At 38.4% G+C, this 21,442-nt stretch overlaps 6 protein-coding genes across 6 annotated transcripts; 4 read left to right on the top strand and 2 right to left on the bottom strand.

Moving 5' to 3' along the window:
• Window positions 1–1,302: 1,302 nt before the first annotated feature.
• On the top strand, window positions 1,303–2,420 carry hcst (hematopoietic cell signal transducer). The gene is made up of 5 exons (XM_079561682.1): window positions 1,303–1,506; window positions 1,841–1,907; window positions 2,041–2,061; window positions 2,141–2,275; window positions 2,355–2,420. Exons 2-5 carry the CDS (start codon window positions 1,865–1,867, stop codon window positions 2,396–2,398), a joined length of 243 nt encoding a protein of 80 aa, XP_079417808.1. The 5' UTR covers window positions 1,303–1,506; window positions 1,841–1,864; the 3' UTR covers window positions 2,399–2,420.
• A 1,408-nt stretch (window positions 2,421–3,828) lies between these two features.
• On the top strand, window positions 3,829–4,661 carry tyrobp (transmembrane immune signaling adaptor TYROBP). The gene is made up of 5 exons (XM_079561859.1): window positions 3,829–3,940; window positions 4,025–4,045; window positions 4,159–4,296; window positions 4,380–4,444; window positions 4,510–4,661. The coding sequence occupies exons 1-5, from the start codon at window positions 3,904–3,906 to the stop codon at window positions 4,564–4,566; spliced, it is 318 nt and encodes a 105-aa protein (XP_079417985.1). The 5' UTR covers window positions 3,829–3,903; the 3' UTR covers window positions 4,567–4,661.
• Window positions 4,662–4,861: 200 nt separating this feature from the next.
• Window positions 4,862–9,101, bottom strand: LOC306966278 (uncharacterized protein). Its single transcript, XM_079560981.1, has 7 exons — window positions 8,876–9,101; window positions 6,587–6,679; window positions 6,446–6,510; window positions 5,291–6,367; window positions 5,190–5,228; window positions 5,064–5,124; window positions 4,862–4,987 (listed from the first exon to the last, which is right to left on the bottom strand). The coding sequence occupies exons 2-7, from the start codon at window positions 6,592–6,594 to the stop codon at window positions 4,945–4,947; spliced, it is 1,293 nt and encodes a 430-aa protein (XP_079417107.1). The 5' UTR covers window positions 6,595–6,679; window positions 8,876–9,101; the 3' UTR covers window positions 4,862–4,944.
• LOC306966279 (casein kinase II subunit alpha-like) lies at window positions 8,298–12,686 on the top strand. The gene is made up of 15 exons (XM_079560982.1): window positions 8,298–8,370; window positions 9,109–9,199; window positions 9,410–9,483; window positions 9,564–9,692; window positions 9,780–9,891; window positions 9,962–10,063; window positions 10,158–10,208; window positions 10,279–10,338; window positions 10,426–10,509; window positions 10,586–10,696; window positions 10,769–10,870; window positions 10,953–11,053; window positions 11,129–11,277; window positions 11,375–11,464; window positions 11,543–12,686. The coding sequence occupies exons 4-15, from the start codon at window positions 9,592–9,594 to the stop codon at window positions 11,656–11,658; spliced, it is 1,179 nt and encodes a 392-aa protein (XP_079417108.1). The 5' UTR covers window positions 8,298–8,370; window positions 9,109–9,199; window positions 9,410–9,483; window positions 9,564–9,591; the 3' UTR covers window positions 11,659–12,686.
• Window positions 12,687–12,930: 244 nt separating this feature from the next.
• LOC306966474 (serum paraoxonase/arylesterase 2-like) lies at window positions 12,931–16,814 on the top strand. The gene is made up of 9 exons (XM_079561242.1): window positions 12,931–13,176; window positions 13,267–13,337; window positions 13,416–13,471; window positions 14,203–14,368; window positions 14,454–14,580; window positions 14,648–14,851; window positions 14,932–15,013; window positions 16,211–16,339; window positions 16,425–16,814. The coding sequence occupies exons 1-9, from the start codon at window positions 13,100–13,102 to the stop codon at window positions 16,584–16,586; spliced, it is 1,074 nt and encodes a 357-aa protein (XP_079417368.1). The 5' UTR covers window positions 12,931–13,099; the 3' UTR covers window positions 16,587–16,814.
• A 788-nt stretch (window positions 16,815–17,602) lies between these two features.
• On the bottom strand, window positions 17,603–21,209 carry LOC306966652 (potassium channel subfamily K member 5-like). Its single transcript, XM_079561469.1, has 4 exons — window positions 20,979–21,209; window positions 20,430–20,541; window positions 20,146–20,312; window positions 17,603–18,443 (listed from the first exon to the last, which is right to left on the bottom strand). Exons 1-4 carry the CDS (start codon window positions 21,162–21,164, stop codon window positions 17,625–17,627), a joined length of 1,284 nt encoding a protein of 427 aa, XP_079417595.1. The 5' UTR covers window positions 21,165–21,209; the 3' UTR covers window positions 17,603–17,624.
• Between the last annotated feature and the right edge of the window lie 233 nt (window positions 21,210–21,442).

Genomic DNA, 21,442 nt, shown 5'->3' with positions numbered 1-21,442 from the left:
AGCTTTTTTGTCACTTTTTTGTCGCTCTTTTGTTGCGTTTTTGTCACTTTTTCATCACTATTTCGTCATTTTTGCCGCTCTTTTGCTGCGTTTTCGTCACATTTTTGTCATTTTTTCACTGCATAGAGGTTAAAACAAAAGCATTGTATATTAAAAAAAGAATCTCTTTATTGAATTGTTCTTGAATGAATGAAGAATCAGGATGATAAACTTTATATTCAACAATATCAATTCCTAGCAATGGAGGGAAGGCATTGCATGTCTTACATGTGCTTGTGAAAGCTCTCAGTCATCCAGGACTCTTCCAGGGGAGAAAAGATTTTGATTTTGACAAAAAGTCATCAACTAGACTGGGTTGTTTTGCATTAAGAATGTTTTCCTTCGTGTGTGAGACGTTTCTTCTCTCTCGTCTGATCAAACTAGCTGCTTTTAAAGTTTTTTTTTTTACAGAGGAGTCAGAACTAAGATAAGATAATCCTTTATTGTTCTCACAATGGAGAAATTTACTTGCTTCATTCATCTCTCAGTAAGATCACTCAGGGTGTGCAAAATAGACAGGAAATGTGCAAATAGTTAAATAGTAAAAGGAAAGCTGCTGGAATCTCTTTGAATGATTGTTTCCTGAGCCACCCAAGTGACCTACGGATCTCAAACCACCATATCGGATCAAAGATGGATTATTATCTTTTCTCCTTAGCCATATATTCTTACGTCGTCGCAATCAAAGGTGTGGTTGGTGGATTTAAGCCCGACTGCTGACCATATACGCCGCTGTGGTTCTCTCTGCGGTGCTGATACATCCGCTTATGAAGTGGCACCTTTGTTTCTCCAATGCACTCTCCATTGCAGGGAATAGAGTACACCACATTGCTCTGAGTGGTCCTTTAGTTGAACAATGTCTTTGTATTGTAGTAACTAGACAGAACATGGAGTTTATTCGTCCTTCTCTCTGCACTCATATCACCTGGTAAGCTCTCTGTTCTACTCTTCTACTTTAGTAATATTATTGTAAATCATGTTACATACTTCAATTGAGTAAGTATTTTGGCTTACTCAATTATTTTGGCTCACTCAATTACGCATTTCTACGTATTACTACATTATTTAACAACACTAGTCAATGGTCACTGCAGTTCATGTCAGCCAATCAGTACAGTGGACTGCAGAGAGGTGCTCATACAGTAAAGTGAAATAGCTCCCTCTGCTGGTGCTAAAGTAAAGCTGGTCTGCCCATACACAGGAACAAGAGAGAGAACCCTGCTATTTAATTTGATCCAACAAGTACGCTCTGTTGTTAAGGCATATCCTGTAAGGCAAAACTGCATTTTCCTTTTGAATTATTATTGTCTTATTATTATTTTTTATTTTTTTATTTTTTTCATAGACTGCCTTCAGGTATGGGACCACCTACAACAGAAGGTGGTGCATAAGCGGTTGAGTAAAAGGGAAAGCTTTACTTTAAGGGACCTTTCTTTCCACAGACCACACGGCCCCTAAGACAAAACGGTACGAGAACTTTATGTCAACCTTTTTCTTTCTTTCTCCTCTCCTCAATTCTCTATAGGCCTTGATCACAACCACTTTGTCACTTTAGTTTAGATACATTTGTGTGGGTGTCGCGCCCTATTTCTTAAAAAGGGTTTGGTAAATCAATGATGTTTTTTGAGCAATAATGTTTGTTTTTATCAGCCAACTTTTATTCCAATCATATCTATTTCAATCATATGTCTATCATATTATACAGCAATAAGGGCTTTTAACTGCAATTCAAGGATGTTTAGTATTACAGATTCTGGTATGATTGTAATAATAACAGACATTTTCTTGTTTTGTCTTTTAGTAAATTCACCAAATTGATTTGAAGATGGCGTCTAAGAGTTTCTTCCTTATTCTTATATCTATGTGCAGTAAGTTTTTGACATATTTTTAATGTTAAGGTGGTCGTTCACAGGAAACGAAACCAAGCTAAATGTTAACAGGATGGAAACTCTGTGCTGCAGCATAAACTGCTCTAATACTTTTGGTTTTCTTTTCTGCCAGACTTGACTGTGGCTCTTTCAGGTATGTTTACATGAAGTGAATGTAGATTTTTTTTAGATAACCATTTCATACACTGTTCTATTCTGCATTCTTCTGGCAGAGAGCCCTGTGTCCTGCTATAAGCTTGAACCGGGGACAGTAGCAGGCATCATCAGTGTAGACGTCATACTCACACTCTTAATAGTTACTGCTACTTATTACTGTGCCAGGAATCAGCGGCAAAAGACTGAAAAGGGTAAGGTATATCTTAAAAAAAAACAATTAAAAATAAAATGAAAGTTAAAGCTTTGTTTTTCATCTTTTTGTTTCCACAGCTGACAAAGTTTACATGAATGTCCGGGCCCGTACCAAGACCTAAAGCAATGCTCTGCGTTCTTTTGCAGATTTTCTCTCCCAAATAGTTGCGCTTACTGTGAAAATGTTGGACTAAACCAGTAATATACCAAGACTGATTCGGGTATAAATGGGTAATGACTGCAGATTATTAGACAGGGACTAAAGCATGTCCAAACCAGGACTAAACCAGGACTTCACCAGCCCATCTTTTCCACTAGACAGTCTAAGTGGAACAGAACAAAACAGGGTAACACTTTATTTGACACTTGATGCATTGTACCACACTAAGTACAATGTAATGGGCTGCGTAGCACTGTGTAATAACTTGTACCTACTGGTCACATACATACATGGAATAATGTGTATTAGTATTTTGGTGGTACATAATGTAATGAGACATAAGACCCAAACTCTAGCCCTAACCTTAAGCCCTCACCCTAAGGGTCTTATGTCTTATTACATTATGTACCTCCAAAGTACTAATACACATTATTCCATTGTGTATGAAGTGCATAGGGACAAATGATTACAAATAGCACATTACATTGTACTAAATTTAGTTGGGTATAATGTATCAAGGTAGTGTAAAATAAAATGTTGCCCAAAACGGATCTGAACTGAAATGCAAAAATGTGACTCTAAAACCAAATGTTTGTCTTCCCCTGACTTCAAGTTACAGCAGTTATATCTTTTATTGAGTAATGTCTGCATTATATTGAAATGAATTGCATATTTAATGTATTTAATGTATAAACTGCTTTCTTTGTGATTAAAATACTGTAATAAATAGTAGTAGTAGCTGTAGTATTCGCAAAGCAGTCTAATTTGTTTTACGTTGTACCTATTCCATTCACAAAGCAAAATTTTATTGTTATTGACACCTTACACCTAGTTAAAAACTTTATACAATTTATTGACACTTCTCCACGTCTTCTCGGGCGTGGATCAGTTTAGACGGTGCTGATTTGTTGTGTAGGCAGTAAGTCATAAGCTTAACACATTTTAAATAGATGGACAGACATACAGTATTACGATTTCCGGATGGTGTTTCAATAACCATAGCCTCTTTAAACAGTTTACTTTCATTTCACTGACAGCCCACAGGCTATAACAGGGCTGAGGTCATCTGCCTGAACTAAACCACAGCATGAAGATACGCCCTGTTCTGAGACCAGTAAAGGGCAGAGGTGTAAATGAGCAAACAAAGCCCACTTTAAACAACTTAAGTGTTCTATGTACAATTAATATTAAAAGTAGTTCACCAATTTCTGTAAGTGTCTGCTATGCCATAAGGATTACTATATTATTAGGAACTACGATTTCTCACATGAATATGAGACATGAAACAGAAACACACACACACACACACACACACACACACACACACACTTCCTCTTTTTTTTTTTTTGGACCAAACTCCCCCTTCCTTTAAATTGGTCATGTGATGCGGCTGTGCTTTTTACTCGGACACAATCAAGAGCAACACAATAGACCATACATCTTTGAACAATTTTCTGCTGCACAAGGATGTTGCCTGATACTCTGTGCATCGGTTCACTGTCTGGTGAGTGATGCTACAATCTCAGAGTATTATACTTATTATACTTTCTATAACTGCATGTAAAATTTGCTCTATTTTTGTTTTTAGGGAACACTGAAGAACAACCAGGTAGTTTTCAGAATCAGAATATTTGTTGTGTACCATTGTCTCAAAGGGGTTCTCAAACTAAGATTTTCCTTCGGTTTGGTGTAACATGAAACATTTTGCCCCTGTTTTTGCAGATTGTGGCACCTGTAACAACATCAATATGTCTGTGGTGATAGCTATAGTGATATGTGATATTTTGTTGACCATCTTCATCATTGCAACAGTAATCTGTTTCGTGAGGTCTTACCATAGGCAACGAGATTTGAATGAAGGTCAGTATTTACCAGTCAGTCAGAGGTAGAATCTAATGTTGCACGGGAAAACAGTAACACGTATTATTTAATTTTACAAGCAGAAAGGACAGTACCATCTTCTGTATCAAATAAAATGTCGGCAGAGGTCACAGAATCCCCCTACCAGGTAATACTACTATTGCATCAACATTATGGAAACAAGTTTGATTTTTCTTTGCCTATATATTACAGGAGTTACAAGGCGGGCAGTCGGATGTGTACAGTGAGCTTCACCACTTTAGGAAGTAAAACATGGAAACAGTTGTTACATTTGCACATATATCAATGATCAGGCACTGTCTTAGACTATAGCCTAATAGCAGAAGTTTCCCTTCATTGTAGCACAGTTATTTCTCTAATGGGGTGCTCTCTAGTTTTGTAGAAAAATGAAGCATTAATCAACTTGTATTTATTTATTATTTGTAAACATTTATCATTTGTAAACATCAATATGCAATCACTTACAACATAACGTGATAACAAATCCAGTAAATACATCAATTGCACCATTACACTTTTCTTTTTGCTTTAACTTTATTGTTTTTACTGTTTTTAGTATACATTGTGTTATTATGTTAAGTTTAAAAAAAGATCCTGAACGTGTGGATGAAATCAGCTTCTGGTGAGTCACCTGCTGGAAGTTTGTGTCTCATCTTTGGAAAGAATGTGTCTTTGGAAAAACAGAGACAGTGGTTAATAAGTTAGTAGTTAGTTAAGGTAGTTAATACATACAAAACAGCTTTTACAGTTTTCTTGATGATTTTGTGCTAAACGATTCTGGCATGGTGGTCACTGTTATGGAAGGCTCTGTAAAAAATAAAAATAAAAAAAGATGTAGAATAAATTGTTTATAAACAAAATGATAATCTTACCTTCTTGATTTGTTTCTGAACTCTGAGCTTCTGAGGTATCTACAGAAAAGCATCTTAGCATTGGGTTGCAAAATGTGTGGAATTTTACTTTGTACTTTTACCATCATCCTCAAGGTCATCATCTGCATCATCATCATCATTTGGGTCTGTACTGTCTGTATCAGGTCTGGTCTCCTCTGGACTGTCGTCCTCCGCTGACACGCTCTGGCTCGGATCTTTCTTATCCAACTCACTACTCGCAATAGTCTTTTTCTGTTTTCTAGTTTCTATTTCTTCATCGCTATTAGGAATATCTGTTTTTGGTTTATCTTTTAATGTCTCCTCTTCACTTGCAGTTGCTGCGTCCATTGCGTCTTTAGTATCTGGTTGCTCCCTGCTTGCTTGCCCAGTATTTGGTGATGTTTTGCCTGCTGTCTCTTCCTCGCTTGCCTGTTGAGTATTTGGTTTGGTGTTTGAGTTTTTTTGCTCTTCACTTGCAGCTTGTTTGTGTGAAGAAGTCACCGTTTCTGCTTGCTCACTGCTGACAGCCTGGTTAATCTCAGTGTCTACTTGTTCTACGCTTGCTTGCTGTTCATTCGGTGAGAGTTTGCCTGTTTGTTCCTCACTTGCCTCTGGTTGAATCTTTGTATGGCCCTTTAGCTCTGCACTTGTCACTTGGTCAGGCCCAGTATCCGCTTGTTCAGTGCTTGTTAGTTGAGTCTTTGGTGTTTTGTCATCTGACGTCTGCTCCTCGCTTGCCTGTTGGATATTCGTTGAGGACTTTTGCACTCTCTGTTCCTCACTTGTTTGTTTATTGTTTGTCGTGGCATCAAGTCCTGGAAGTTCTCCACTTGTTGCGGCATTATCCACAGTATCTGTTTGCTCTACGCTTGCAGGCTGAGTCCTTGTAGGAACTGTGTCTTTGGTTTGTTCCTCACTTGCATGTGCTGTATCCAGTGCCTTCTTTGTTATATCCTGCTCCTCGCTGGCGGCTTGTGTTTTCCATAATGCCCTCTGTACTGGCACCTCCTGGCTTTTGTGTTGAGTATTTTGTTGGATATCTTGGACCGACTGCTCTGCACTGATGTAGGCCTGGAACACTGTGGCCGAACCGGTGCCCATAGTTGCAATGTTTGTGCTTCCTATTGGTCGATTCAGCAAACTGGCTTGAAACGTGGTGATCTCATAACTAGCAGCATCTAAAATAAACATGTGTGTGATGAAAAAGGCCAAATTTAACTTGAATAATTATCCAAATGTACCATGTACAATGCTACCTTTAACTGGAACTGTTGCTACCAAACTTGCCAAAGTCACAGGCACTACCAGACAACAGACAAAGCTGAAATAAATGACAACAGTTGACAGTCACAACAAGTTCAGATTAAGCCCTTTAAGAGTAAAATATCAGTACTTACAGATTCATTCTCGGTGTTGGTGTCCTGGTCTGACTGGTCTAGCAGTGATTTCAGGTAAACCTCTGCAGAGCACCACTGGTACCTTTAATGGATCTGGTCAGAGTTAATTATAGAGTGTGATAATGTATCAGATTTAGTTGTGGTCAAAGACTGTTGTTGTGTGTAACCATGTGTGACTTGAATGGCCAGACAGATGAGACAGTTCGGCTTCAGCTGCTACTCGGTTTACACAGACCTATTCACTTTCTGTCCAGTTTTTAGACGCTAGTTTTTCTGAACGTTCACTTGGACAAGAGGCTATAGCATTCCTTTCTATTTGATGTAGCTAATAACAGGTCTTCAAGGAAAATGAGCCTTTAAAACTGAACACTAGTCTATAGAAATATCGGAGACACAAGAATATGCTTGTATTTTATCACTCAATGGTCCTGTGTCTTTATGTGGGAGTCTGTTGGTCCAGTGGTATTTAGATATAAACATATTGACTGTTTGTAGCAGGAAGTAAAATTTGCATGTTTTCAGTCCAGACGCAATAATGAAAATTAAATAGAGGAGAGCAAAGAGAATTTCAACACTTCTGGAATGAGCGCCTGAAACTCACTGAGTTTTTGAATATGCCTCTCAAACTTTTACACAAAATACCTACCTTTGTTGGTGGCTACAAATTGGATTTAACTAAAATTCTGAAACATCCCAAAATTCCAAATTAAAGGCTACTTCAGGGTATATTATGGCCCAGGCCAATTTCATACCCCCTAAGGCACAAATTATACCCCATGATATCAGTAGTGTTGGGTGATGTATCAAGGTGACAAATATTTGTCATGTCTTTTTTACTAATTGAAATATCAATCTACTGTTAAAATTAAAGCCACACATTATGACTTTGCTGATACATAATCCAAAGAGTGAGTGTGACTCCCTTGATAAATAGGTACATATTCTGGCTCAGAGCGGTACACAGTATTCAGGTCTACACAATTTTACAGCTCCGGGTATAGTCTGGCCTCAGTCAAAGGCTACCCAGGTTTCACTTTGGGCACAGGGGTGTCGGTCTGGAGAGGGATGCTGTGTTTACCCAGGGCCCAGATCAGAAAGGAACACTCAAAAAGCTTGTTCACTGCTCAAAATCATATGAAATGCTTGTGGTACAGACCCACCACAATGGTTTGCATTTGGGCAGGGGGGGGGGGGGGGGGGTAACTAGGCCACCTGTATGTGTGAGAAAATAGCAATGGCAAATGAAAGTCTCATGATTCTGTGGTCTTTGTGCTAAGGCTCACTTGTATAAAGTAGGTGTGAAACTAAACTCCTCTTCCGCCAATCATGGACAAGGGCCAGGTAATGGGGCTGAAATCAAAAGGCTATGCAGATATGAATGAAAAGGTCCTTTTGAAGCATTAAAATAATTTTAGACCGTAACTAAATGTGTTAAAGATGCAGATGCAATAAGTCTAGGGTAAAACGTAATGCGTTTTAAATTTCATTTCTCAAACTCCAAACCACTATGCAGCTCACTATATGTTTCTCATTGGCCAAGATATTGGATAAAGTAAGCCAATATTCCCAGCCATTTCCCCGTTTGGATGCTATAAAACACATTATTTAAAACACTGCGCGTGCTCTTAAACTTTTCCAGTCGACCTGTTGTTGTTACTGCAGATTTGACCAAGTTCTCTCCATGATGAATAGGAAAAGCACAGCGCCCTCTTTCGGAAAGACTCTTCGTACTAAGCTCTTGATCCCAAGCTTCGCCATATTTGACGTCCTAACAACGCTGAGAGGTATTCGTGTTGTTTAATCACAAATCGCCGTCTTTGTTGATCTTTTGTTTGATATTTACTTGCATAGTAAAATAGGGAACGAATAACCCACCCGGATCTGCATTTTGATGCTGGATCATATAGTTTGTTTGATGTTTTTTCAAGGCGTTGTCAGCCTCGCCAGTAGCAAGCTATTCAGTCTCTAGCCTGTTAGCCTAGCACTTTATATCATTAGGGGAATTTATTTTTAACCATTTTCTTAGACTATGGGTGTGTAGATAAAATATGTATCCGCATTTTATTACACAAAGCAGTGGTGCTTAATTCGACTCCTACGTGCTACAATATACCCTATAATAAACTACTGTGACTTTCTACCCGGCTTTTCTCTTTGCTAGCTAATGCTAATGCTAGTTTTCTACTGTCCATTCCGTTCTACTGAAAGCGCTCTCGGATGGCTAATGCTAACTTGTTAGCATACTAACCAGTGACCGGTTTAACTACTTGGTGGAAATTGTTAGCTTACCTACTAATGCACGGGCCTTGGTCCAGTGGGTTGTAAGTCATACTCTTTTCAAGTAGATTTTTGCCTAAAACCTGAGGAATTATTCTTACTCTTGTGGGCTGCTTTTCAAAACTGTAAATTATCGAACCATGTTCGGCAATTACAGTAGCTGACATATCGTTACTAGTTAGGCTAGCACGTTGCCATATCCACAGCATTGATTTTAATCAACCTACATTATGTCCTTTCAACAGGATCACTGCCGTTGTGTAGCCTCTAGTAATGACTGCACTGAGCCCTGTACCTCCTGATTAGACTGGTTGGATGCCCCCATTTAACAATCAGGTTTCTCCATTTCACACACTACCATATTTAGATACAACTATTTCACAGAAGCTTGTTTTTACAATAGACAAATTAACATTGTATTGTAGGTGATCATGTTATGATACCTTACATCTATCTGTAACCATGAAGGGTTATCTTATGAAGTTATTAACCAACAACATGGCAATTGGATTGTCTTCATAATTCTCACCTTTTTTTTTGGCATAGCTCTCTGACAAAAAGGAAGATCAACATTTACAAAAACATCAACAGTTCTCAACATCCTGGAGGCAAACTGCCAGGTAATTGGTTCTCTAGCTTATAGTTTATGTAGCAGCTATGTTGCAAATGCTTATTGTATGCTTGTTTAATTTCCTTTTAGGAGAATTAGAGATCACTGTGCTTAGAATATGTCTGGCCCTGTTCCAAGCCGCTCTCGAGTTTACCCTGATGTAAACACACAGAGACCTCGGGAATACTGGGACTATGAGTCCCATGTCGTTGAATGGGGGTAAAATAATTGTTACTGTTATTTTAACCTCTTTATTCTTGAGCAAAGCAATTTTGACTTTGCCGTTTGTCCATTGTCCATTTGCAGAAACCAAGATGACTATCAGCTTGTCAGAAAACTGGGAAGAGGCAAATATAGTGAAGTGTTTGAAGCCATAAATATCACAAACAATGAAAAAGTTGTTGTCAAAATACTGAAGGTAATTTTTTGATTGATTAATTATGGTGTAATAATGTCAAACTAATGGCTGTATTTCTTTGTTATTGTAGCCGGTTAAGAAAAAGAAAATCAAGAGAGAAATAAAAATCCTTGAAAATCTACGGGGTGGTCCAAATATCATCTCACTGTTAGATATAGTCAAGGATCCTGTGGTAAGTTGTAAAGTCTATTAAAACTCTTTCCTAGTTCTAATAATGTGTTAAAGGTAAACCTTTATTTAAATTATTATTATTACTTTTATTTTAGTCCCGAACCCCTGCCTTGGTCTTTGAACATGTGAACAACACAGACTTTAAGGTAAGCGTGTTCCTTTTAGATTTATTTATGTATTATTTTTATATTGTTTTGAATTTCATTTGTCTTGTAGCAATTGTATCAAACGCTTTCTGACTTCGACATACGGTTCTACATGTATGAAATACTTAAAGTAGGTGGCTAATGTTCATGATAATGTATGCATGTTTCTTTGTATTGATGGAGTGAAATGATGGGCTTTGTTTCTTTCTTGACAAAGGCCTTGGATTACTGCCACAGTATGGGGATTATGCACAGAGATGTCAAGCCACACAATGTAATGATCGATCATGAACACAGAAAGGTACTGTCTTTAACACATTTAGCATTCTATTCCAGTATTCTAGAAGATTTCACATTGTCTAAAATACTCTTTGCAGCTCCGTCTAATTGACTGGGGTTTGGCAGAATTTTATCATCCAAACCAAGAATACAATGTGAGAGTGGCATCCAGGTACTTTAAAGGACCTGAGCTGTTGGTAGACTACCAGGTAAACATTGCTCCAAGTTTTTGTCTCTGTGTAAAACATCAAGTAGTTATTTTTCCCATCATATTTTTGCAGATGTATGATTACAGTCTGGACATGTGGAGTTTAGGATGCATGTTGGCCAGTATGATCTTCAGAAAGGAACCATTCTTTCATGGCCATGACAACTATGATCAGGTATGGTGTTGAAACCTATACTATCCATTACTATTGTAGGGATACATTTTTTAGGTTAGTCTAACATTGGTTCTATCTGTAGCTTGTGCGAATCGCAAAAGTACTTGGCACAGAGGACCTGTACGACTATATTGACAAGTACAACATTGAATTGGATCCAAGATTCAATGACATCTTGGGAAGGTAGTCATATTGATAAGATAATGTTCAAATAGGAATAATGAACTGACTGATTTTTTTTTTTTAATTATCTTTCAGACATTCACGTAAAAGGTGGGAGAGGTTTGTACACAGTGAAAATCAGCACCTGGTTAGCACAGAGGCTCTAGACTTCTTGGACAAACTGCTGCGCTACGACCATCAAGCCCGTCTCACAGCCAGAGAGGCCATGGATCATCCCTACTTCTGTCAGTTCACACATTATTTGTTTACATCTTACTAAATGGTTATTTCTCTTCTCTTTCTCTCGTATTGAATTTCATGGTGTTGTGTTTGGTTTTGCAGATCCTATTGTCAAAGATCAAGGAAGAGGGGCTACTCCTGGAGGCATGGCTGCCAGTTCTACACCAGTCAGCTCCTCAAGTATGATGGCTGGTATGTTCGGAAACACTGCCTTTACTTAGTTGTATGAGTAATAGTTGCCTTTCTTTACCAAATGTTTGTCTCTCGCAGGCATCACCTCAATGTCCTCTGCACAGCCGATGGCTAATATTGCTGGATCCCCTGTCATCTCTGCCCCCAACACTCTGGCCACGCAAGTCCCTGCTGCCACAGGGGCTCAGCCCTGAAGCCACGTCCCTGTGTCTGCCCCTGTGTGTGCTCATGGCCATGCCTGCCTAGCCCCACTGTGGTTAAGGGCCATGGCTCCCCTTTTTATGTTGAAAATAACAAAGAAGATTTAAATTGCTTTTCACATTCAGTTATTTTGACATCTGGACTTGACAGAAATGTATTGTTGCGCCTGTCGGGATCATTAGAATTAATTTGGGTGTGTATTTGACAATGCTATTGTCGAGAAATTCTAATAAGATGTAGACATGAAGAGAATGGATAATAAAATTTATTTTGTATGTTCCAAATATACAGTCTTGCTTGAAACTGTTTGATGGGGATCCTGCTGTACTACACTGTGAACCTTAACACAACTTCACAAACTGAGTTCGGTGTGCCCTGCCTACAGTGCTACATGGTTGCACACAATGTAACAATGCAGCAGCTGTTGGTGTTTTGAAGTTGTTCGATACTATCATTCATAAATTGGACTTTGTAGATATTCTACAGTTACTGTCAGGTTGCATGCACCCAATGCTGAGTATCACAGGGTCAACAGTTTGCCAATTTTGTTTCTTTCACTTCTGTATGTGTATGTATGTGTTCATGTTTGTTTTTTTATGAAGTCTCTTACACATGATTTTGATTACATAGACAATTTTGTAACTTTTGTTTTATGTTGGAAAGATTCGTCAACTTCAAAAAGCAACTACAAAATAAACAATTTAAACAGGGTTCTGCAGGAAGGACATGTTATTGCGTACCCTCTGTATGCGCACACCAACGACAAATGAATCTAAAGCGGCATTTGACAGTGTTTTAAAAGACAGACTCCTCTGGTGTTTGTGAAAGATTTGAACTGTTGTGGTGTTTCGGCACTCAAAATATTTTAATAAGCCTGTGTGAGTGATTGTAAATTTGTGACAGTGTTGTGATTTGGTTTTACAGCTGTTCCGAGCGGGATGAACTGAAGCGTAATTATGCAAAATACGTTTTTATACAGTTGATACATTTAAGTGAAGTGCAGAGTGAATACAATAAAGTCCATTATGTGGAAGCAACAGCCCTGATTCAGATTTAGATCTTTGTGTGCTGAGAAATGACATCCCGAGTACCATTGTCCATTTTTAGAATAGTTTTGTGGGCCTATTTCAAATGGCCTCGGAAATTAATGGTGTACATTGACGCTTTATTCAAATGCCTTGTCACAGTCTCATGCATCAACCTGCTTTGTTTGGTTTAACTGGTCCTATCATGGTGCCCTATCATTAACGCCAATTATTTCACAATTCTACGCTTTGACAGCATAAAAGTAGACTGATTGTTTTTAGTCCTGCAGATTTGAACGCACCACAGGCCGCGCCTGCTGAGGCACATGTCGAAGTTGAGCCGTAGCGCTGGTTCTGAACCTGTGATACAGATCTGAACTGTGGCGGTGGAGAGTTAGTGGGATTAAAAATGGGAAAAGTTGCGTTTATCTCGCTTTTAATTGCTGCAATAGCGATATTTCTCGGAGAAAGAATTGTAAACCTAAGGTAAAAGTTGTGTGGCTGTCGTGAATGCTTGCACTAAGTTTCACAAAGCTTTATTGTCCTGTCCTGATATCAACTCATGACTTGTTGCAGGAAAAGGACGCTGGCTACCCGGGAAGTTGAGCAGAACCACCTGCCCAACTGTGTGTTGTTATCAAATCTGAGTAAGTAACAAACGCGGATTGCATCTCAAGCTTGCTGGTCGAAAAATGGCTGCGAAAAGTGTAACTTCACTTTTTCAGATCATGGCTCCGAGGATATCACAATACTTGAGAATGGCCTTGCGTTCATAAGCTCGGTAAGGTTGCACCACCTGCGTTATTTATCTAACCTTATGATTCAGTGATAAGAAGCATGTAGGCGCAGACATTTACTCTCTGGAAGTGGACATACCAGTTTGTCGATTCAGTCAGTGCATTACCCCAGCGGCAGAGCTGATGTTTGGCTTTATTATGTAATATTAGCGTTTTATATTAGTATTTTATTGACCGTCCTCGAGAAAACTTTTCTTCAATTCTCATTTAATATAATAAAATATGGTGATGCATTTCCAGCCTCATACATCTTTTCTAGAGTGTTTTTTTATTTTTTTTTATTTTTTTTAATGAGTAGGTATTGTTTCCCAGTTAGGAAAATTGTCCGCTGCATTTGATCCATCCTTCAGCCTGTCTACAGTTGGGCCCCAGACGTCTAGCTTTTTGTCTGAATCCAGTCCATCCAGTCTAGCTGGAGGATTTATTACATTGTGCATGTTTTTTATTGATGGGGACACTCCTGCTTTCTAATCAAAATAAATGGAAAAGGGTTTGGTCTGGGTTTGCCAGGCCAGGAAGAAACAGGCAACATTACACAGTTCAGGAGTTGAACCACAGACCCTGTTGCTGTGAGGCATGATTGGTAATCCTTTGGCCACATTTTACCAGATTATTCTTTTCATTTCTACAGTCTAAATTCTTGGATATCATTGACCAATTTTACCCCTCTCTGCACTGTTTAATATAACACTATTGAACATTTTTTATTCACCAGGGGTTGAAGTACCCAGGCATGCCGGTTGCAGACAATGTGGTGGGGAAAATTTCCACATTGGACCTGAATGAGCCTAAAACTAAACCTGTGGAACTGCGCATGCCGAGAAACTTTGATCTGGAGTCCTTTAACCCACATGGCATTAGTCTATACACCGACGCAAGTGGTAAAATGTCTTGCAAAATGTATTCAAAAATGTTGCTGATTTTGTTTGATTTTATGAGATTGCTGCAGACTTTATATTCTTGCAGATGGTACAGTGTATCTATTTGTTGTCAATCACCCTGACCACAAAAGCCAAATAGAGTTGTTTAAATTTGTGGAGGAAGACTACTCTCTTGTTCATCTAAAAACTATCAAACATGAACTATTGTACAGGTAACATGCAGCATGATGAGGACAACAAGGTAATGAAAACATGTTCTGACTTCTTTCCTCTTACTAGTGTGAATGACATAGTTGCTGTTGGAGTGGAAAGCTTCTATGCCACCAATGACCACTATTTTACAAACCATCTCATGAAGAGCACTGTAGAAGTCCTTCTACTTCAGCCCTGGACTAATGTGGTGTACTACAGCCCTGAGGAAGTCAAGGTTGTCGCCGACGCATTTTACTTTGCAAATGGCATCAACGTTTCGCCGGACAAAAAGTACATACTGAAGATTTACAGTAAGCAACAAAGTATACGCACACTAACCTCCTTTTTTTGTTTTTTACTAACTTTTCCAGGCATGTGTATGTAGCAGATATATTTGATCACAATGTGCATGTTATGGAAAGGACAGAAAATAATGGATTGGTGTTTGTAAAGGTAAGTGTTAAACCCTGAACTTGTCTGATACTGCGCTTAAGGCAGATGTTGGAAGATGTGTAAAGTTGGCTCTATAATATATTTTAGTCATATTTTTATTAAATTAAGCTGACAGTCCCACCCATCTTGACATTTGTTCTGGTTCTGGAAGTAAAATCTCCATTCATTATTCCCATGGACTTTCAAACAATTGCGCTTTTATCTTGAACGACAGATCAGATAGAGTCTGTGTGAACTACCATTATACAACTTTGAATGAAAGTTGAAAATTACAAAAAAAAATCGTCAAATTAATTAAAAAAAAAAGGCATCTTATCTTGAACTAAAAGGACTTAAACTGCATGAATGATCACAATTTGTGCTAATTTTGAGTAGGTTCGGCCTGACATGACAGCCAAGATGATTTTTCTTGCCTTTGATTTTTTATTTTTTTTTAAGTTATATTTTATATTTTTTAACTTAAGTTTTAAGTTAATTTATCTTATTTTAAGCAAATTAATGCTTGATTCAAGTCAATCCAAACCTACTCATAATCAGCATCCATTGCCTTAATTGAAGCACAGTTCAAGCTATTTATCTAGATCATGTAGATAAAAGGTATATATTTTTATTATTATTATATTGTAGAACGTGTGTGCTATTTAACCAGTGTGTCATTATTTGTTCTCAATTTGATTTATTTTGCCATTTGTTTTTTTATTATATTGGCTAGTGTCCCCCACAGTGTGACCCAACAGTGGGAATAAATAAGATGCATACATACATACATACTGGTGGGGGTCCTGAACCCCATTAAATGTTATAATGGGGGTCGAGAACCACTGATCCAGATAAAGACGCATTGAGTTGCCTTGTGTACGAAATGCGCGGTATAAATAAAGTTGCCTTGCCATAAATGAAATAAGGTGGGATTCTTTTCCAGAAACTCATATTGAAACATTTCAATTAAAATAATTAGTTTCATGACAAGTTATACATTGCTGATTAGCTTCAATATATGCACATTTTAAATTGTTTGTATAAAATGAGATACAATTTTAAAAAGTCCTGTAACCAGAGCAGGCAGTGAGGTAGGCAGTCACTGGTGCATTGCTTTATTTTTTTAATATTGTGTTTACTTTTACCTGTGATTTGATCATCTTTAACTTTTTAGCAGTTCTGCATCCTCTGCTTACTGTGCATTATAATGTATTTCAGAGTGTGGCTGTGGGATCTCTTTGTGACAACATTGAGGTGGACCCCAAAACTGGAGACTTGTGGACAGGCTGTCACCCAAATGCCTGGAAACTTTTTCTTTTTGACGAAAATAACCCACCAGGCTCTGAGGTGAGTCCTACTAGAGTTCTCACTGCAGCCCTGTTTCTTCGTTATGTGAACCAGTTTTATATGATTCTAAACATTTTGTGTTTAGGTTATCCAAATCCAAAACATTCACTCTGATGAACCCGTGGTAAAACAGGTGTACGCTGACGATGGGAAAGTCCTCATGGGATCATCTGTTGCAGCTCCTTATGGAAACAAGCTGCTCATAGGCACTGTGTTCCATAAAGCATTGATGTGCGATCGCGAGTAGAGATATTCCTGCGCTTATAAGCTCAGTCTTGAAGCTTAAGGTTATTCAGGTAAAAAAAACTTTGTTTTCCAAGTTTGTAGCTGTTTTTGACTGTGATCATCTTCAAAGGTCTGAGGTTGCCTAAATTTAAAAGGCATTGAAATCTGTGTGGTCTTAATACATCTGCTATTTGTGGGATGCTGAATACTAATATAATTGTGGCACATTTTTAAAAAGCTTATTGTACGTTGGTATATGTAATACAATTGTGGGTGTGAGTGACTGTTGTGTGTTTTAAAGTTAATAAAATGAATGACTAATTGTATGTTTACATTATTCATGCTGCACGGTAGTATAAAGATGTGTTGGTAAAGGAAAATAATGGATACGAAGCACAGATTTAATTGCATAAAAAGTAGGAAACCTAATCTATTATGGCATGAATAGCCTACAAATAATGCTTGTAAGTGTTTAATAGCTCAATGTAGGGCTGTAACAAATGATTATTTTGGTTATTGATTAATGGCTTGGCTATGAATGGTGTATGAAAATTGTATTTAAAAAACATTTTTACCACTTGAGGACATCAGGCAATGTTTGTTGGAGACCCTTAGTGCTAATTCTGCTTCCTGATAGGATGAGACACACATATTGATGAAGTTTTCAATGTACAAAATACTACATATGTTTTCATTAAAAAAAAAAAACATTTTCATGTCATTTTTGCTCTATTTGAGTCTGTTTACTAGAAAATGATTAATCGATTACTAAAATAGTTGTCAACTATTTCAATATTCGATTAGTTGTTTCAGCCCTAGCTGAATGTGTACAAAGCTGAGAAACAAATACTTGTAAATATTGCATTTTGACCCAATGTATTGTAGTGCACTGTGAAAGTACAATCTCAAAATGACAGTATTAACCATTATTATGTGCTCTCAGTATCATGTGAAACATGTTACAGTAAAACATTTGAAATGCCTGGCAAAAAACAAAAGGCTCTTAAGTGGTATGTACATATCACATGTATTCTGCCATATTATCACAGATATAGTTCTGTCATCCGTTTCCTTTATCAAGTAACATATCAGTTTCAACCACTTTAGTTATTACAAACCTCGATTCCCTGTCGTCAGAAGACTGTGTATTCTGTGCATTTAATGGTACTGCATTGGTTGGCACTGTGAAAAATATGCCTTCATTTTCTGCACGTGTCTCACTATTGTCTTCCTTAGTCAATTCTTTATTTTCACCATTTTCCTTGAGGTCCTTGTATCCCTCTTTTTCAACTTTAAGGAACATCTCGCTGACGCTCCTCCTGCGTTTCTGTCTTGGTGACTGTTCAAGAGGCTGGATAGCCAAAATGTCACCACAACTTTGGGAGCGGTTTATGTTCTCGGGAGGTTTGGCTTTCTTTGCATCAATTGCAATCTGTCCTATAACAGTGTTGTAGTCATCCTCATCGGTGTCAGACAGAAATTTGAAAATGTCGATGACAGTAGGTCTACTTTCTTCGATTTCCTTTTCTTCTTCCTGTAGATTTTCCTCCTCATGTTGTCGATGTCTGCGTTGCCTCAAAACTTTGTGGGCCTTGACAACCATGTGCACGTTCCAGCTGAAGAAGAGGGACAGCCAGGCCAGTCCCATGTAGATCCACACCTCAGCGAGCACGCGATACAACCTCGGGTACTGAATGTCGGGGTTGACGCCTGCTACATAGTCTCCGAAGCCAACAGTGGTAAGTGTGATGAAAGAGAAGTACAGGCCTTCCAGATATGACCATTCTTCCATTGACATGAACACAAATGGAGGGATCAGCAAATGCACAACAAGGCCCCATAGCAGAAAGCAGGCTGTGCAAGTCAACTGGACCTTTTTCTGCAACAGAAAATATGAATATTGTTAATTTTGTTTTAATATATTGGTTTATTTGGTCAGGACAGTGCATGTTAATGAACATACATGTCTCATGCATGTAAACAAGCCACACCGGATTGTAGCCAATTTCCATCCGTCGTCCCACATTCGGACCCTCAAACATCCTGTCCTATTGTACATGTTTTTAGTGGTAGGGGAAACCAGACGCAGGGAGAAGATACAAACTCCACACAGAAAGGCCCTGTCCAGGTGGGAATCAAACCCGGGACCTTCGAGCTATGAGGCACGAGCACTAACAGCTGCGCCACCGTGCAGCGGTTAGTGTAACACACTAGGTGCAATTAAGATTAAAATCAATGAAACACTATTTACTTAGGTAAAACTGTTCAAGTATTAAAATGCAAATAAATGTATTATTATTTTTCTGTCATTTGTTGGACGATAAGTTGATGTAGTAATTATCATGACAGGCCAATCTGTTATAAGCATTTTAAGATGTAAAAGAGGCAGAAAATACTGATTTACAACAGGGCCAATTCTAGTTCAGGACAGGTGTAGCAGGCCAACTTGAACCCTGGGTTTAAGCCAGGGTATAGTTTGGCCCAGGCCAGACAATCCCTACCCTGGGGGATTAAACTGCCCTAGCCCAAACTATGCCCTGGGTATACAATAGACTAGGCCAGACTTTACCCTCCAAGCCATAATGAGCCCTTTTCATGTGACATCACGCTTCTGCGTTTTTCTCTCGATGCAATGCTACTGTCCTTTATGTTTCTTTGAAAGCCTGAGAACCTGGAGACTTCAGCAGAAAAAAAAGTTTCATTGGAATAAACATATTCAAAACTGTCCAAAGGACATCAAAGCTTCAGCGAATGATGTATGTACATCATGGAGAGTTATCCATGACCGTTTTGTCTTCAAACCATAGACAAACTCATGCCTAACAGCTAATGCACATGCTCATTGTACTGCCCCGGGGGACACAAACGTGAAAAGAGTTTTATCAGACTCACTCTTCAAACTATGTGTATTTGTCGCGTAAAGATTACACGACAAATGAAATCTATTATTTGGTATCTTTTGTATTAAACAACGGTCAAAAATTAAGTCAAACTTATTATGACCTTTTTCGCCAATCTATATCTAATCCAGTATTTTAAACCCATCCACTCAAATGAAATGTGTTGAAATGAGACCTGGTTTGCAAATATAAAGAACAATTGACTTCAATCTTACTGTATGTGTTTGGATCGACATTGTGAAGAACATCTGTTAAAATTGGAATTTCGATATATTGAGGCTGGAAAATATTGCAATAAACGATATTATTGTAGACCACTTGATGCCATTGTAACCAACTTAAAAAAAAATGAAAATCTCAGTAATCCCTTGTTCTAAAAGTACATAGTGACACAGTAGTTGCAATTAAAATTAAAATCAATGAAACACAATTTACTTAGGTAAAACTGCTCAACTATTAAAATGTAAATAAATGTACTGACGATAAATATTTAGCCTACATATTTTTCCGTCATTTAATTGACGATAAGTCGATATAGTAATTATCATGACAGGCCAATCTGTAATAAGCATTTTTGTTTTGTTTAAATGGGCAAAAAATATCCAGCCCATACTTTAACTCAAAAAGACAGATCCCTTTTTAATACAAAACAAAAAATGGAAATATAGGCTACAGACTTACCACTGAGACACCTTTACGGATAAGGACCTGGGACAGACGTCTGGCCCGGTCCCCAAAGAAGGAGCCCAACTGACTGATCCAGACTAGGCACAGGGGAATTCCACACAAACCATACAAAATACAGAACACACGGCCACCGTCAGTCTTTGGGGCAACATTTCCATAACCTGTATAAACATAAGGACAGGAGTCAGTGTTTCTACTGTAAATAATTAGAATGAACAATAGTCTATATGAACCACAACAATGGGAGGATTGTGCAGCAATTGGAAAATTCCTCTAACCTATAGTGGTGACAATGGTCGCAGCAAATATAACAGAGTTCCCCCAGTCCCATGTGTTCCGGTGCGTGTCCCCAGTGATGGCCACACCTTGCCCCGCAGCCTCAGCAACTATCTGGAAAAAAGAAATGAATAAAAAAGCATTCACCCTGATTACATTGTTATTCTGAAAACCAGAGCAACCACATGACACACCTCATGCAAATATTTAAGGTGAAAGGGGACATGCGCATTCATGCACAGCCCAGTGAGTGCGCTACCTTTGTCAACCCATAACATCACACAAATGCTATGGTGACACGAGGGCTTGGAACTTAAGTCTTTGTTTTTTATCTATGTGCCAGAAAAACTTGTTTTGATTATACTGAAGTCAGACGTACACAATAAACGATGATATCTGTGGGAGCATAGAGTCGCTGTAGCAAAGCGTCCGAATCAACTTAACGCGCGGTGGATACAGATTTATACAGTCCATGGGTGGGTAAAGGTTTCTAATCTCGTTTCTGGCGCGAGACTGACAAACTCCCATTTATTCCTCGGATTTACACCTACCTCCAAAATGTCATCGAGAGCTTCTTTGGTCAAACAATCGTATTTTTTGAGGATGTTCTTCTTTTCAAGTGAATAATGGTTTTTGGCTGAAATCCAGTTTGGTTCCTCGAGAATCTGAAAAATTGCGGCACCGATGGACAAATAAAAAATGATGCACCCTGTCAGTAATGGACCTTTATCGGCCATAGTCTAACTTCAGTCATAACTTCAGCGTCTTCAGGAGCTCACTTTCCCACAGCGGGCTCGCGTCATCCAACACGTCGCTTCTTCCTGGTATGAGTGGTGAGGTCAGGAGCACAAAAAGAGAAGGTGTGACAACACGTGTTGTTGTTGAATGTTTTAGATACAAGTCTCAAATGATTTGTATCTAAAACAAATCAATTCTTTCTGTTTTTCATAGACTATATGTGTTCATTTTGATTTTGATCTACTGATGCTGCTCTCACCGTTTTAGCAGAGAAAGT

The sequence above is a fragment of the Gobius niger genome (assembly GCF_951799975.1).
Source record: "Gobius niger genome assembly, chromosome: 8".
Lineage (NCBI taxonomy): Eukaryota > Metazoa > Chordata > Actinopteri > Gobiiformes > Gobiidae > Gobius > Gobius niger.
This window is presented reverse-complemented; position numbering and strand designations above follow the sequence as displayed.